At 37.3% G+C, this 17,560-nt stretch overlaps 1 protein-coding gene across 1 annotated transcript; it reads right to left on the minus strand.

Moving 5' to 3' along the window:
• Positions 1-1,201: 1,201 nt before the first annotated feature.
• LOC109050853 (paired amphipathic helix protein Sin3a-like) lies at positions 1,202-16,813 on the minus strand. The gene is made up of 21 exons (XM_042715071.1): positions 16,462-16,813; positions 15,685-15,895; positions 11,993-12,178; positions 11,779-11,885; positions 10,885-11,184; positions 10,408-10,642; positions 10,176-10,328; positions 9,401-9,556; positions 9,205-9,294; positions 8,978-9,096; positions 8,058-8,268; positions 7,815-7,931; positions 7,472-7,710; positions 6,521-6,704; positions 5,841-6,423; positions 5,513-5,682; positions 4,407-4,580; positions 4,229-4,318; positions 3,437-3,531; positions 3,099-3,294; positions 1,202-2,145 (listed from the first exon to the last, which is right to left on the minus strand). Exons 2-21 carry the CDS (start codon positions 15,862-15,864, stop codon positions 1,915-1,917), a joined length of 3,816 nt encoding a protein of 1,271 aa, XP_042571005.1. The 5' UTR covers positions 15,865-15,895; positions 16,462-16,813; the 3' UTR covers positions 1,202-1,914.
• Positions 16,814-17,560: the final 747 nt, after the last annotated feature.

The raw sequence follows: 17,560 nt of genomic DNA on the forward strand, positions 1-17,560 counted from the left end.
CAGACAAGGATTAAAAAGGTTGTTATATTTAGCACACATTTGTATGGTTAATAGTAATCAGAATTATAGAAATATAGGCAGAGCTGGGTAGGTTAGGCTACTTACAAACTGTACTTCATTACTGATTCCAAATAACATGACAAAAATTGTAGTTAGTAACAATCCATTACACATTTTAGACTACTTTTTGATTACTTTAAGATTACTTTTGACCAAACTCAGTTATCACATTGATTTAAATAGGACCATCTTGTACCATAATAATACATAAAAAGAGAATAATCAAATTATGAATATTTTATTGCTATTGCGAGAGTAATATGTAATCATTTAAAAAATAAAAAAATAAAATTACAAGTACTTAATTTAATTTTGGGAATTACATGTGATCAGTTACTACCCGGCTCTGATTATAGGCATCATTGTAATTGACCATGAAGGCAGAGAAGCACCTTCCTCTGTATAGAAACAACCCTGTAACCAGAGCATGAACTCTAAGAGGACCATCGCCTCCTGGTGGTCACAGATGACAACTACAGCCTGATCACGATAAAACATGATGCACTCAGAGCATATATTCAGCAAATATACCACCCATTTTTGCAGAAAGTAAATAAGTCCAAAACAAGCCAGATGCTTATGCTACAAATGTAATTTTTATTAATTTAAATAATATGCAAATAAAGGGTCTATAATGATCCACAGAAAAGACATGCTTTGTGACTCATTTTTAAAATGTGTATATATATTTATATTTAGATTTGTCCAGCAGAAATCTATCCAGAATGAAGACTGAAAACTCTGACGAGGATAAAGAAGACCTTTACATTCATAAGAGCTGTGTCTGTGTGTGTTTGCCAGAGGACACGGCTGAAGGTCAATCCAAAATGGTCAGTGATAAAAGTTTACAGAAACGAGATCCATATTCAAACTTCAAAAATTAAAATGCTTCTTTTTTTTCTTATAAAAACTTCCATTGCAAAAAGAAGAACCTGGATACATTTCTACTTTGCAAAATTAACATTTTTACTAATAAAAAAAAGAAAAAAAAAAGAAAGACAGACAAAATAGAAGACAAAAGAAAACACACAAAAGGAAAAAGAAAACAATCCCCAACCTTAATAATCGACTCCCTTTGGTAAAAACTGTAACAAACAGTCCTGTCATCGTTTTCCATATGGTTCCCCCCCTTTTACTACTCCCCTAAACTCCACACTGAAGCACTAAACACAACACACATCTGGCATAAAAAGGTCTGGTGATATTTACACTCTATTTACAAAACTGTTGAACTGTGTGTTTGTGTGTGTGATTCACAGGTCATGTTCACTGTAAGCTGGTGTACGGAGCAGAAATAAGTGTGTTTTCTGATTCATAACATGCCTTCACACAGGCCTTAGATCTTTATTGCTGTCGCATTTATATTTTTTGCCTATATTTTTTTTTAAGTAAAAACTGAATTTCTTCATTCTAATATTACAATGCTAAATTCGCACCTCAGATCTTTGTTCTCTGAAATGATGTGGCAGAATAAATCTCTCGAAGTCACGTTAAAGTTAAGTGCACTTATCCCGAAACGCTTTTTTGTTTAGTTTTCATATAAAGTCTGATTCAGATTTGTCCACCACCTTTTCTCGGATCTGCTGCCTGTGAGGTTTTAACTATTAAAAACCAGTGAACACACTCGACTGGCGTTCAAGAGATGCGCAAAATCCGATATATATGTATCAGATCGGTGGGCTGGTCTACGGTACGAGCTGTGCTGATTGGTCCGGGCTGGGTTTGACTGACAGGTCTTCAACCCTGTGATTTTTTGGCACTGGGTGACCTGCATTTCTGCAGGAACAGCTAAGGAAAACCAAAAACACTGAAAAATCTCACGTCGCCGCTAAGCTCCGCCCCTTTCCTCTGATGTCACTGGCTCTTGTGGGGGCTGCCGTACTGGACTCTGTACTTATTAATGCGCTGGAAGTGAAGGGTCTCGGGGTCACAGGTGGTGGAGCAGGGCACCAGTCCCTCCCGCCCTTCTCCCATGAGCCACCTGCTGGTTTCAGCAGCCATGTCTCTGGTTACGTGCTCCTTCACCCAGCGCTGAGTCCAGGCGTGAAAGCGCTGGTGCAGACGTGTGCTCACTCGCTCGTGAGACTGAGAGAGAGAGAGAGTTGTGAGTCGTTGTGCTGAGTGACAGGTGAGGACTTTTAAGGACAAGTACGTAGATATTTTTGCAGCCACAATATTTTTAAAATGCAAAAATTTGCTATGTGGTGAAACCTTTTTTTTTTTTCCTGGGAAGTAGCTTGGCCATAACTCTGAAGAAGTTTCATATAGATGTCTGTTTAACTGATAATTGCTGTTATTTTATTAATTTAACTTAATAATACTATTAATTTAAATATTAAATCCTATCAATATCCTTATCCTTTCAATACTATTAATATAAATATCAATACTATTGGCGACAAAGGAAAAAATATTGCACAAATTGACAGTCTATATAATTATATGTTATACAATATAATTATTATTAATATAAATATTAAATCGTATTAATATACTATCATTTTTAAGTATCATAATATAAATATTCAAATAATTTTTCGGCAAAAACAATCAGAGGAAACAATCAGAGGTTGTGTTATTGAACAATATGTAACTGCAGTTTCATACTAACAATTTTAAAATGAGATGTTAGACTTTGTTTATGTTTTTAAAACACTGTAAAACATGATGTAGACCTAACTGCAACGAATAATGTGGTAAAAATCTACAAAAAAAAAAAAAAAAAAAAAAAAAAAAAAAAAAAAAAGAGTAGGGGAGAGGCAGGTATAGATGTGTTAGTTCTTGTGACTCCCATAAAAAAAAAAAATACAAAAAAAATACAAAAACAACCAGATGGCTTATCTCATGATCGTTAATTAGGTTATGCAAAGATAATGATTTTTCTGTTTTTTTTTTTTTACATGCACAAATGAACAAAACTGAAAAATCTTGATTAAAAAAAACTGGAGACTGTATTAGACATTTAGAAAAAAAAAGCAAAATATGACTAATTGTAATAAGCATCTTGTCTCATTGCTTTTGGGTGTGTGTGATTGTACCTGCTGGGCTCTCAGCAGCGCGGTGCGTCTGTACATGTAATCTTCTGATTTGAAGACGTACACCATCTTATAGGAGTTGAGTTTGAACATGCACTCCATCTTCATGCTGTCTGCATTCTCTTTTCTGCCTCCGTCCTTCGCCGCGTCCTCCTGAGACTCACAGCCACGCTGACACTTACGGATCCGCCGCAGGTTCCTACACAAACAGGAGAGCGGTGACGACAAACCAATTGTATTTACCCTAAACGAAACTTCTCTGCTGCATGAGAACAGTCAGAATGCTGAGATCAAACATTGGTTGGGCAGTTCAGGGGTCAGGGGTCACAAACACAGGGTACCTTGGCAGAAACACAGGCTTTTGAGACAGATGATCCCTCAGGTCTGGAGATGTGAAATCAGCCGACAGATACCGCACAACGTAATCCGACCAGCACTACATGGGGCCATGAGAACAGGGAAAATGTATTACATTTTAAAGATTCATTTGAATAACAAACACAGCAGTGTTATTTTAGTATCAGTGAGATGCGATCTTTTTTTTTTCTTTCTTTATATTTTGAATTAGTTTTTTATTTATTTATATTTTTTTCCATTTTAGTTAGTTTAAATAATTTTTCCTGTCATTTTTCTTAACTTAGATTTTTTTTTTTTTTTATATATAGTTTTTTTTTTTTTTTTTTTTAGTTTAGTTGTTTATTTAGTTCAACTTAAACTAAGCGAAATGAAAAATATTGTTTTGGCAAACAGCTGAAATGTTTAAGTATTATTTCGTTTGAATTCAGTTAACAATTTATTTTAATTAACAAAAATGTTGTTTTTTTTTTTTTTTGGTTTTAGTTTCAAGTAATAACAATGGAACTGAAGAATAATAGATCTGGATTTGACTTTTTTTCTTATTATTTTCTTATTAATTTCTATTTTTATAAACTTTTTTTAAAATATACGTAATTAATTTTTTTCCTGCATTTATTTATTTATTTTTATTCATAATTATTCTTTGATTTATTACTTGATTTAAACATTTTAAATTATTCCATTTTAAAATTACTATAACATTCCAATTCAGTTTAAAATGAAAGTGTGGACGTTCGCATCCATGTTTGATCTGTGAATCAATCAGTGAAGCTCACCTCGATCTCCATTGGCCCGTCTGAGTTCTCCTCCTCTGTGTCCAGCAGCTCCACAGTCAGCTGAACGTTCCTGTTCTTCGTAAACATCAACTGGAGTGAGAGAAAGAGAGATTAAAGACTCTTAATACCATGAGACTCTCTGTGTATCCTTCACCTGCCACTCGTTTTGAAACTCTACCTTAAAGCAGTTCTCGTCGGACATGAGCTGCTCGGCTTTGCGCTGGTACGACATTTCCGCCGGTGCCCTGCTGCTCTGTGTGAGCAGAGATCCGCCTGTGGCTGAGTGGCTGCTCTCACTCAGGTACAGTTCAGTGACCTGAACACAGATCTCTTCACTCACTATGTGCTGGAGCTACAATTACAGACAGGGAGGAAAAGGAGATTTTCATATCCTACAGGGCAAATCATGGATTATAAAACTGAGCAATCTAACTGATCTTTTGAGACCTTGTCCTATGAAGTTTTGATTTCATGAAAATCTAACAACGTTTTCATAAGTCCAATAAATAAAAGTATATCAAGTGAATAAACAGAAAAATAAATAAGTTACGAAACCAATTATGAAAAACTCAAGAAATGATAAAATATGTTTCTGACAAAAAAAAAAGTAGAAAATGGAGTATAAAATATAAAAAAGTAAAATAAACTAAAATAATCTAAAAAGTAAATAAAATCTATCTATCTATCTATCTATCTATCTATCTATCTATCTATATAAATAAATAATATATATAATAAATATATAATATAAATAATAATATATAATATAAAAATAAATATAAATAAAATTCCATAAATTCTGACAAAAAATAAATATATAATGTGTGCACATTTCCAAACAAACATTTTTGCAGTTTTATTTTATTCTCTTTGTTATTCATAATGTTTATCCACTTTCTTTTTTCTGTTATTTTTCATATCCAAAAAGATAAAAAAAATAAAAAAATTAAATAAACACAATAAACACAAACACAAGTAATTTTATGGAATTTATGTTCATAATTTACTTGTGTATATATACACACAATTTTCTTGTTTATTCTACACTATTTATTCACTTTATATTTTATAATATTCGTTATATTATTAATACTATTTTATACTATTCTTCCTCACCATATTTCATGAGAACTGTGACTTGCTTAGTAATGTGGAACAACCTCTTCAAGTAGGGTTTCCATTTACCTCAGAAGACCTGGCAAACTATTGACCAAATCAGTTATCTAAAAAGACATGCATGACATGCAAAAGCACTATTATGTCAGTGTATTTGGGCAGACGGACCTGTCTGACTATGTTCTGGATGAGTTTGTCCATGGTGAAGGCGATGTAGGCGTGAATGGTGAACATCTCTCGGAGAGAATCCTCATAGTGAGACGCCTCCATATTCCCATCCAACAGATTACGCACCATCTCCAGAAACGCTGAGTAATAATCCTCCACCTCTATGTCCACTGAAAGAGAGAGTGAGAGTTTCTAAAATCAGTCCAAAAACATCAACAAACACCCACCAGACTTTCAAAAAAAATTAACATCAAATTTCATTCAAGTTCTCATTCATTCATTATTCTGATAAAAACCATAGTGCAAGTTAGCTGGTTTTGTTACTCACTGGGCTCCTTCAAGCGCAGCTGGATAGCAGTGTTGTCGTTTTTGTTCCGTTTGAGTCCGAGCACCTCCCTCTCCCACTCGCGCTCCCTCAGGTCCTCTTCGATCTGTCGTTCGGCCTGCACATAGAGCCGTATCAGACGCGAGCACAGGGTGTGGTGCAGCCGGAGGAAGATGTACCAGTTGTTATTCACGTAAAGCAGATTATACGCGTCCTCGCAGGAGTGAAGCCGTTGAGCCGTGGACGTGCTAAACAGCAGTTTAGACTTTGTGGGGCTGCCGCTAACTCCTCCCGTTAGCCCGTTGTGCTTCTTCGACGCCCCCTCGTCGAGGTCCATGTCTTCCTCATCATCGTCTTCCTCGGCGTCCGACAACACTCCTCTCTGGGAGAACAGCATGTCGGGGATGAAGTGGTAGATGATCTGTTTAATCTTGTATTTGTCCTCTTTGTTGATGCTGCTCTGGCGTTTCACGTGATGGATGATTAGCGCCGCGGCGTCCTCCAGAATCTGACGGTCCTCGTAGGTCAGTGTCAGGTGAGGCCCGCTTGGAAAAGTACTGTTGTCCTCCGAAGCCTGTTCCTGCCGCTAAACAAACACAACCATCAATCATGTGTGGGAAAACCAATTTCTCCGAGAGGAACAAACCCTTTTAACTTCTTCTAGAGGATAAAGAGCGCCTCACCTCGTCAAAGATGCTCTCGATCTCGTTGAGAAGCGTTTTAGAGCGCAGCACCTTAGTGTCGTTCTGTTTGAAGTTAATGCCTTGATGGTCCAGAGATTTTAGGTAGTATTTCTCATTCTGCTCTCTCCAGATCTTGTTAAAACCCCTTTGAGCTTCACGCCACTCATCCTCCTTCAGCTTTAGCCTGAGACCCCAAATGAGAAGACATAAGTCATTTATGTTCAAATAACTTTCAACAACAACAAAGAAACTTGAACAGTTAAAATCTAGAAATTGGAAACAGCTAAATAAAAACAAATATTGGCAATAAAATGAAATAATCCACATTGGTCAACCACTAATTTGAGATATTTTAGTATAAATAATTAAATAAAATATAAAATAAATGTAATATTATTGCTAATTGCTAACCAGCTACTGATAAATAAATATTGTGGCATTAAAAAAAAAAAAAAAAAAAAAAAAAAAAAAAAAAAAAAAAAAACTTTAAATAAAATGCATGTTTTTAAAAACATAGGGAAACCCTACATTGGTCAATAACTAAATTTTAATAATATAATAAATAATAAAATAAATACATAAATAAATAAATAGTTAACTACTAATTTTGAAGTGAATGACTGTGTGTGTGTGTATATTTATAGCCATTTTGTAAAATAAAGAAAGAAAGAATAAATAAATGACTTTTAAAAGATAAAACATATACAACTATTAATTTGGAATATTATTATTATTATATACAGTGCTAGAGAAATTATAAAATAATATTATTGCTGATGTAAAAACAAACTCACTCACAAACCCTCTATTGCTAAATAAATTCTGGGGTAGAATAAAAATAAAAATAATGACAAATAAATGCATTTAAAATATCTGAAAAACCCACATTGGTCAATCACTAAATTTGAATAATATACTACAATGTAATACAATAAACGTAATGTGACTTACCTCTTGAGTACAATGGGAACAGACACTGCCGGATTCTTCTTCAGTCCGTCGATGATGTCCAGAGCTTTGTCTCCATATATCCTCTGGATGGCTTTCCTGTGGATGATCTCCGAGCAGCCGCCCAGAGTGTTGTCCAGTCGGAATTTCGCCTGCTCTTCCGCAGACATCCGAGACAGCTTCTTCTGAACCACCTCCAGCACACGAATGGTGGCCAGGTTGGTTTCCAAGACAACATCCAGCTAGAGGGAGGAGTCAAAGACATCATTAGCAAGAATTACTTCACGAACAAATCAAAACAGCAAGTGAACCAGTAAAAATGTTCTTGTGTGTGGAAGCGTCTCACCTCGAATCGCTCGTCCTCACACCTGTACATGTGTTCTTCATACTGAGTCTTCTTGGAGCTGACGAAGGTAGAGTCCTCAGACCAGGAGGGGAAGGAAACCCAGGTATCATTCAGCACCTGATGCATCCACAAAGAAATGGTTTCTTAATAAAAACTTGAGTAATTTGATGCACGTTCAATAATAAGCCCGCAAGGTGATGGGTTTGGTAAAGAAGCTATTGTTAAGGGAAAATCCTCTCTTACCTCTTTACAGAGTGATGTTCTTCCTGTGCATTTGGGAAGCTGGTAGCTCTTGGGTAAAGCTCGATAACTAGAACCCAGACGCTTGCATGAAGCGTAGTCAATTTCCATGGCAATTCCTTCAGTGGCTCTTTCTTTTGGGTACGTCTCCAGGTGTGATATCTCTTTATATCCAAGGAAGTTCTTGAACCAAGTGAACAGCTCAGGAAATTTGCTGGGAAAAACGGGTTAATTAGTAAAAACACAAATCCACTACTGCAAAATAAAAACTGGAGGCAGCTTAGTAATAAATACAAAAAAAAATAAAAACTAAAAAACAAATGCTAAGGGAGTTTTGTAAAAAAAAAAAATAATAATAATAATAATAATAATTAATTATAAAAAAAAATTAAAAAATTAATAATAATATATATAAATAAATAATTAATATATATATATATATATATATATATATATATATATATATATATATATAAAATAAAGGTATGTATAAAGGTTTTTGTATAAGTAAATAAATAGCACAACATGTATCAATAAATAAATAAAAATATAAATATATATATTTTTTAAATGAATGAATGAATGCTGAAAATGTAAAAAACTAAAACCTACTACTGCAAAATAATTTTTAGGGCACTTTTGCAAGAAAAAATGAATAATAAAAAAAATTATTTAAAATAATACAAAAGATTATTGCCAAAAATGTTCTGGCAATACCCACTTCTATACCCATTAACACAAACCTACTACTTCTAAATAAATGGTAGGAGAGTTCTGTTAACATAAATAAAAAAAATATTATTAAAGAAAAAAAATAATCTGTAATTTATTTAAATCAAATACATTAAATAAATAAATTAAAATAAATAGATGAAAATAAAATAACATCCATACAATTAAAATCCACTTCAAACTGGACTTACCCCAGGAATGGAACCACTAGTTGAACCAGCTCAGCACGAGAAATGATCTCTTCGTTAAAAATAATCAGGCACCGGAGGAAGTTGTCATATGCTTCAGCACTTCGTAAAGCTTTTCGCACCTACGAATGCACCAATAATGTCCGTTAAAAAAAGGAAAACGAAACTTTTGAGATAAAAACAACCTGCATATTACATCAACATCACTATGTTAACCCAGAGCAACTCACTTTGTCAAAGAAAAGAGACTCTGTTCCTCCACCATGTTTGCCAGCATCTGTCATGGATGAATCTTTGATATTCATTAACTTGAGCTTTTTCTGGAAAAAAGAAAAAAATTCAGATATCAAGAAAGTAATTCCACAAAAAAAAAAAACATGCTGAAAACTACAAAATTCAGTGTATAATGAAGTGTATTTCCTGTACCTTCACAGGTGGGGTGACGGCAGTAGTTGAGTGCTTGCGTATCTGGCAGCCGTTCTGATTGGGCCTCTGCTTGTTATTGAGCTGTGGTTTCTTGGCCGTTCCACCGTGATCGTTCCGCACAGATTCGGCCTTCTCTGCTGTCGTCTTGCTCAGCAGCTAGAAGGAAATTCATTGCAGGAAATGTGTCACTTTCACTTAGTTTATAGCCTTGTATTAAAATAACCAAAGCTACAACTGAAATAAAAATTACAGGGCACGAAAGAGCGAGCATTTCACTCGCATTTGGCATTAAAAATAGATGTGTGCAAACGTTGAGATGCATTTAGGAGCATGTGTGCAAACAAAATCCAGTTTTATGAAAATTGAAGTAATAAAAAGACTTAAATATCTTAAACTGTATTACAAATTATAATTTTAAGATGAGAAGGAAAAAACAGGAATCACAAAAGGTCCTAAGGTGATTATTAAACTTCTAAATGCTATGATGTAATTATAGTATAATAAATAAATAAAATGACAAACAACAAAATTATCTAAACTTTATAACAGGAAACAAAAATACAAAATAAATTCAAAGTATTTATAAAACTATTGCAGCATCTCAATGACACTATAATAACAGAAAACTCTGTATTGATTGAACTGACCCTAAACATCTGAAAATGACATCATTCATTCTTTTCGGTTATAGAATGTTCAAAATTTTTAGATTAAGAGTAATGTATCAGTCCAGTGGGCGGGTTCAGAGTAGAGGCGGAGCCTCAATCAAACTCACCACAGAGCTGTTGGCATCAGGCAGGAACTGTCCAAACTCGGAGAGCAGATCTTCCTGGTTTTTGAAGAGTTGGGCCACCTCAGCATAAACTTCCTGCTCAGTCAGGGCTGGGGTGTAGCTCCCGCCCACTTCTTTAGCATTACGCTGTTCCTTCTGATTAACAAAACACGTATATGAATGTGGATTGTGAATTATAATTTATTTGTGAAGTGTTTTCAGGGCCTGGCCCGACCTGGTACTTGTGCAGGATCTCGAGGAAGGACTTGTAGATGTTGGGCTGGCCCTGGAAGCGGTTCTTAATCTTGTTGACGTAGCTGATCTCCACGGGCTGGTTGTTCTGCAGCGGTGGGGCGGTGGGCATGCTGTTGACGGGGGTGTGGGGCTGCAGCGGGGGCGAACGCGGGGACGCATACGGAGGGATGGACGGATTGGGATGACTGCTCGGGTATTTAAAATCCCATTTAAGACTTTTAAGACTGCTTGGAGTCAGAGCTCGGATACACAGATAGAAACAGAAACAAATCAGCGATCTTAACAAATCAGGACAAAATGAACTGGACAAAACAAAATCATATTAAAAACATATTAAAAACTCCACAAATAAAATAATCTCCAGAAATAAAATATTAACCCCTTAGCATTCCAGTAAAATTTGCCTAAAATGCCTAAAACACGGAGTGTGCTGTGGGCGGTACAGTGGAATGCTAACAGGTTCAGGACTACCTTGCTTTTCGGTGTGGGTTGGGCAGGAGGTGTGGATGCCAGGCTGGGAGGGTTTGCGGGGATCTGGTTCTGAAGCTGCGGTGGCGGTCTCGGGGGGATGTTCTGAACAGAGATGCCGTGAGGTGTGATGTGGTGGATCTGGCCTGGTGTAGTCACGTTCACCAGGTCATTGGTCTGAACTTCAATCTTGTATCCCGGTGGAAGAAATGTGTTAAACCCCATAATAAGATCAGGGTGACCCTTAAAGAGCTGTGACACCCTGCTGATTACGCCCGGGGTGTCAATACTGCAGATTGAGAAAGAGAGAGAGAAAAAGGGAATTCAAAATGATTAATTATGATTAACTAATTCCCAGTGAAACGATCTACCATTGAATTAAATAATGCAGGACATGAATCTAATAACATAACAATAAAACAATCACATTACAACAACAACATGCCCAAGCCAAAATCAAAAAGAAACATCATAAGAATTTGATGAAAGCAATGTTTTATTTGATAAATGAAAAAAATGCATATTTTTATTCAGCAAGGGCATATTAAATTCATCAAAAGTGACAGTATAGACATTCATAATGTTATAAAATATTTCTGTTTCAAATAAATGCTGCTCTTTTGAACTTTTTATTCATCAAAGAATCCTGAAGACCACAAATTTCCTATTCAATACATTAAGAAATGTTTCTTATAGAGTGGGGGAACTATCACATCACTTTGTAGGCAAAAACCCGGAAGCGAGTTACCATTTTAGCACTTCCGGTTCCATCGTCCCAGAGTCAATGGGTTTTTTGAATGGGAGTTTGATTAAATCCTCTAAAATAAGGTCCGTGGTTTACACAAGCTCAAAATACTTTCACGCTTTATGTGATTAAGCTCACCTCTGAGATTTAAACTCTTTCATGATGTCCAAGAAATCATTGTAGACCTGTGGATGACTGCCAAACTGTAGCTTCACCTGGTCCAGGTAAGACAAGGCGTCCTCCACCTGCAGGAAAGAAAATGATAATCCAGTTTATCTCACGCACACAGCTGCTATTGCAAGACTGCATTGGTCAGACTCCCAGACAACCCAAACACAAAATCCCGTCTCACCTTGAGTCTCTGGAACTGCTGCTGCCCCTGCGTGGATGCGGAGGGGGTGGGCGGGTGACTGTGACCCTGCACCGGCGCAGGACCGTGGGCCTGGACCGCCACTGGACCATGATGGTGAGCACCACTGTGGGCCGCCGGACTGGAAGTGTGACTGTGACCACCTGAACTTTGGGCCACTGTGGACATCTAAAAACAGTAACGATGCAAAGATCACATTAATCATGAATAAAGATGTTTCATAATCATAACAAATACTCCTAACTAAGCAAAAATAATTATTCTGTCCTCACTGAAGTTGAAATGTTTCAGAATATGCCTGATGTTCAATATACAGCTATGTGGAGCCTCTGTGAGAAAATACTCAGTGTGTTTATTATATATACATACATATATATATATATACACACACACATACACATACTTATGTATATTCAAATGTAAATTAAAAAAAACAAAACATAAAATATACATACAAAAAATATTCACATATATACATATAAAAATAAAAACAAAAATATGTATGAAGACTTTGTATGTATGTGGTAAGAAATATTTACACACACACAAAATAAACATATGTATACTGTATACTTTTGTATATTATATATATATATATATATATATGTAAACCTCTGAGTTTTTCATCAGGCTCTGATGAACATATATATGTATGAAGACTTTAGATGCAAAAACCTCTGAGTTTTTCATCAGGCTCTGATGAAAACATCATTGCACATTTTGTGAAATAAGGCATTTGCCAATTGCACAAAAGGTAAAAACATTTACTGATGCTCAAGCTGGCAACATGATCCATTAAGAGCTGGAGGGTGTAAACTTTTGAACAGGATGATGATGTGTAAAAAAATTTATTTTGATTAAAGATCATATATTTTTTTCTACTGCACTTCAGAAGCTACATAAATACATACATGTTTCCCAGAAGACAAAATAAGGACAATTTACCCTGATCATCCAATTCAAAAAGTTTACACCCCTTGACTCTTAATGTATCGTGTTTCCTTCTTGAGCATCAGTAAATGTTTTCACCTTTTGTAATTCCTATATATGAGTCCCTCGATTGTCCTCAGTTTGAAAAGATGGATCTCAAAATCACAAATACAGTCACCGTTGGAAAGGGTTCAGATACACAGAAGATGCTGGAAAACCAAAGAATTTGCAAAAACTGGAGGATTTTTCAGAAGAACAGCAGGCAGTTTAACTGTTCAGGACAAACAAGGGACTCATGAACAACTATCACAAAACATAAAATCAGTCGTGGATCATCCAGGAAATGACACACAGTATTAAGATTTAAGGGTATGTAAACTTTTGAAAGGGGTCATTTAATAAACAAATTCAGTTATTTTGTCTTGTGGAGTATATATTAGGGGTTCTCTGATTGATCGGCTACCGATTACCATCGGCCGATAATCGGGCTGGGATGTTTGATCGGCGGTCTCTAAAAAGTCAGATCTCAAAAAAACGATCTCAATCTGATGACGCGTCTGCCGTGAAAGGTTTGACATGACATGCAGCGGCACCGTCTCAGTCTCTGTCTGGTGAGGGTAAAATAATTAAGCTGAAGGTGAAGTGTGATTCATATGTCTTCATTAAATAACTCAAAGTAATTTGAAAACCTTCTATGGGACATAATTTCACAAACAGCGTGAATGAATCACCGCATACGTTCTTTCTTTCTCTCTCAAAATGCGCAAATGGCTTCAAATCAAAGTCTGCACTATAAGCCAGCTGCATGTTGCAAAGTTGACACAGGAACTGTAACTTGCACAATATGCACACCCACATAAGGCCGTCTAACAAACAGCTCACCAAATCAGGCTTGTGCTGTGTGTAATCTAAAACCAAACAACGCTCGCACGCTCTTCTGGAGACCGTCCGCTCATGCACACTTGCAGAGCACACACATAAAGCCAGGTTCACACATACTCCGTTTGCGGTGAGTATGCGTTGCTTATTTTTTCCGCGCTCATGTTAACGGTTTTAAAGCGTTCACACTGCACACGGTTGTGGTCCGACAGTGTGCTCCAGTAGCGGTGCTTCAGCAGCAGTCCGGTGTAGAAGAGATGACTGAGGACGATGGTGAATGATTTGCAGATCCTCAGTACCACTGACAAACATATAATCTTGTAAAATGTCTGGTAAGTACTAGGGCTGTGCGATTAACAGAATTTTTCATAAAATCACGATTTGAGCGTGCGCGATTTCTAAATCGCTTTATAGCACGATTTTCCACGGTCCAGACCTCCCGCAGTATGCTATCCAATCCAATCAGAATGCAGCGCGCCTAAATGGAGCGTGAGAACAGAACAGACTGGGCATATGCCTACGTAACTCCAGGTTCACACACTGTCTGTGATGCGTATTTTTTCCAAGCCCATGTTAACGGATCAGAGCATTCACACTGCACACGGTAAAAGATGCGAAAGATGTGAACAGAAAAGGTTAGAAATAGAAAGGTGAGAAAATAATTAACATCTAGCTCATGAGCATAGAGAGAGTTGTGAGTGCACAGGACGCAGTTTGAGCAGAGGAGACGCGATTTAAGTGCGCGCACTCTCTCCGGGCGAGAGCAGCGTGTATCTGAGCACACGTGTCTGGTTTTGTGACGGAGCAAAGGAAATCTAGGTGCGAGTGGAGATTATTTGTGCTCGGGCATTCGCTCTCGCTGCTTTAATGTGTATACTTGCGTACGTGTGAACAATATAACAAATCTATTTAACACTCGCTCCACTACGCTGCTGCTTCTGCACCGCATACACATACTGTATACGCACTGCAGACGGAGTACGTGTGAACGCAACATTGTGATGTCTATTAGCTATCGGTGATGGATGATGGCGTCGTCTATAAGCCCAACCCTACTGCTTGAAATAAAGATTGTTTCTGTCAGTGGTAAGTTTTAATTTAGAATGTTTGTGATAACGTAACAAAAGTATTTTAAATGTTTTGCCACTTGCTTAAGCAACTTTTTTGTGCTGTGTGCAAGCTTTTGTGCAACAATTGCACAGGTGTAAAAACAAAAATGCACTGTGTGATCAAACATTTAGGTGAGATAAATATACATTTTTGAAAAATATGTAAAAAAAAAATGCTCCCCTCCACCCCTCAAATTTAAAAAAAAATTTGAAGAAGGAAATTCCCCCCAATTTCAAAAATGAAATTCAGGCCCTGAATAAATGTCTAAGATTCCTGTTTGGAGTATTACTATAAATAATTCTACATGATAAAAATAAGGCTTTAAAAAAGATCGGTATCTGTGATCATATCGGCAGACTACGCTTTCTGTGATCTGCCTCAAAAAACCTGATCGGAGCACCCCTAGTGTATATATAAATATCCGTTATGTGAAACAGCTTATTCAAGACAGTACTTAATAAAAAATAACATGCAATTTTTATGATGCCTCTTATTTTGTGAAAACTATTAACATTTTGCATATTCTTCAAGGGGTATGTAAACTTATGAGCACAACTGTATGTATGAATGTGTGTATATATATATATATATATATATATATATATATATATATATATATATATATATATAAATATAATTTTGGCTTCTAGCTTATTCAGCCAGACTCTAGATTCTGGAGTCGCTCTTGATTAAATGGATGCAGTGTGAACACATTCCTTGGAGTTATAATGCATCACAACGATGTGTGTCCGCACCTGGTATGCCTGGGGAACCGGGTACTGTATTCCTGGAGTAGGCTGCATGCCGTCAGCCACAGCCTCGAATACTGCAGGCGCTGGGGCAAGAACCCTGTGCTGGAAGCCCTCGGTGCTGCCGGGAAGCCGGCGCTGTTGTGGGGTGAACACTGGCTCCTGATCCTCTAAACGCCTCCTCATGCTGTACTCATACTCAGACGGAAACTAAGACCTGGAACAGACAAGGCAAAGACAGTAACTTATTAAACATCATGATTTGGCTGTAGTCCAAGCCATTACCAACAGGAGATCTAATATCCCAGACTCTGACTAGCTGATGAATTAAGGCCACAAAAAGTATATGTATATACAAACATGAATGGTGTGTATATATGCATGTGCAATAATGCGCAAATGTATATATATAAATATATGTGTGCATGGTTAGTATATGCGTATGTGCATATATAAATGAATGAGGCAAATGCATAGGTGTGTATAAATACGTGCGTATATAAGTGTGTGTGTGTGTGTGTGTGTGTGTGTGTGTGTGTGTGTGTGTATATACACGCGCTTGGTGTGTGTGTGTGTGCGTTTCCTGCACATGCAGACAGTTAATGCTAACTTGCTAACCCGCGACTAAAAGTGACTAAGTTTAGTGAGGAATTTCGCTTTTATCAAATAAACTAAGAAAACTAAAGGTCGGAAGTTTCAGTCTGACAGAAAACCAGCTTATTGAGAGGGAAAAAAGTTCAGAAATACTGAATAAAACTGGTATTATATACCTCTGAGACTCACCCGCTTCTGCTAGCTGCTCTTATAGTGCCCCACCGCTGTTAAAATGTCACCGGAATACTAAAACTCACACCGAAAACACCGATAAAACGCATTAAAACTGAGTTTAAAAACAAGTAACGATAACGCAGAAAATTCCTGCTGAAAACAATCGCTGGTGAGGGGGCGGGGCTAACATAGGCTTTGCGAACAGTCTCCGCCCACTTGGTCTCTGATTGGCTCTTTGCTCGGGAGACGACATAGGGTTGTGTTTTTATTGAAGTTCTCGACTGTCACTCAAACAAGTATTAACATTGTTAGGGGGGTTGAGCCCAAACCCTCTACTGTTTCTCACTCTCTCACACGTACACACACACACACACACACACACACACACACACACACACACACACACACACAACGACCGGTTTTAAACAGCAACTTACTCTCAGCTTCTTTTTAGACTGAGAGTGAGTAGCGATCTGGTCGGGTTTAACTTTACTATAATGCGCCGCCATCACTCTTTGTAATATTACTAATAAAATCGCGGCATTACGTCTGAATGCTTTCAGCAGCTTCCCAAACTTCCTGCCTGTGGTTACGTCATTCTTTACGCCCCCTCAAAAAAACTAACCAATCAGAAAAATGAATTTCACTGTATGAACGCCTCTTATACAAATCTCGACTCCGATTGGCCAGGTGCACTGAGAGGGCGTTAAGTATGACGTGAGGCTCACATCGCCACGCTCCGCCCACGAGAGGCGGGGCTTAAGCTAGTGCCCGGGATTCCTCCTCGCCCCGTCCGCAGTCAGTCAGAGCTGAGGCTCACGCGTGTCTGCGTGCACAGCCTCTCGCTTAAATTTCGGACAAAACCCGACACAACGCGACCCAAAACAGCTCAAACTTACAGAATAAACAAGTTCGGACTGGCGACGATGCAAAGCGCTCAGATATTCAGCATGTTCGCGAGCGCTACAACACGACCCCGAACAAAAGATCCGCGTATAAACACCCTCAAACGTTTATTAAGGACGCATTTCACGACCTCTCGTGATTTCTGGATCGAACGAGCACACACGAACACGACTCCAACATCACACACGCCTCTATCATGACATGTTGT

This window comes from Cyprinus carpio, chromosome A25, assembly GCF_018340385.1.
Source record: "Cyprinus carpio isolate SPL01 chromosome A25, ASM1834038v1, whole genome shotgun sequence".
NCBI classification, from domain to species: domain Eukaryota; kingdom Metazoa; phylum Chordata; class Actinopteri; order Cypriniformes; family Cyprinidae; genus Cyprinus; species Cyprinus carpio.

Excerpts from the sequence above, each read along its gene's own strand:
- LOC109050853 (XM_042715071.1), bottom strand. The coding sequence starts at position 15,864 with ATGAGGAGGCGTTTAGAGGATCAGGAGCCAGTGTTCACCCCACAACAG. Across the intron at positions 10,329-10,407 it reads AGATCCTGCACAAGTACCAG|AAGGAACAGCGTAATGCTAA; the intron begins GTCGGGCCAGGC and ends TTTGTTAATCAG. Across the intron at positions 2,146-3,098 it reads CGCTGCTGAGAGCCCAGCAG|TCTCACGAGCGAGTGAGCAC; the intron begins GTACAATCACAC and ends TCTCTCTCTCAG.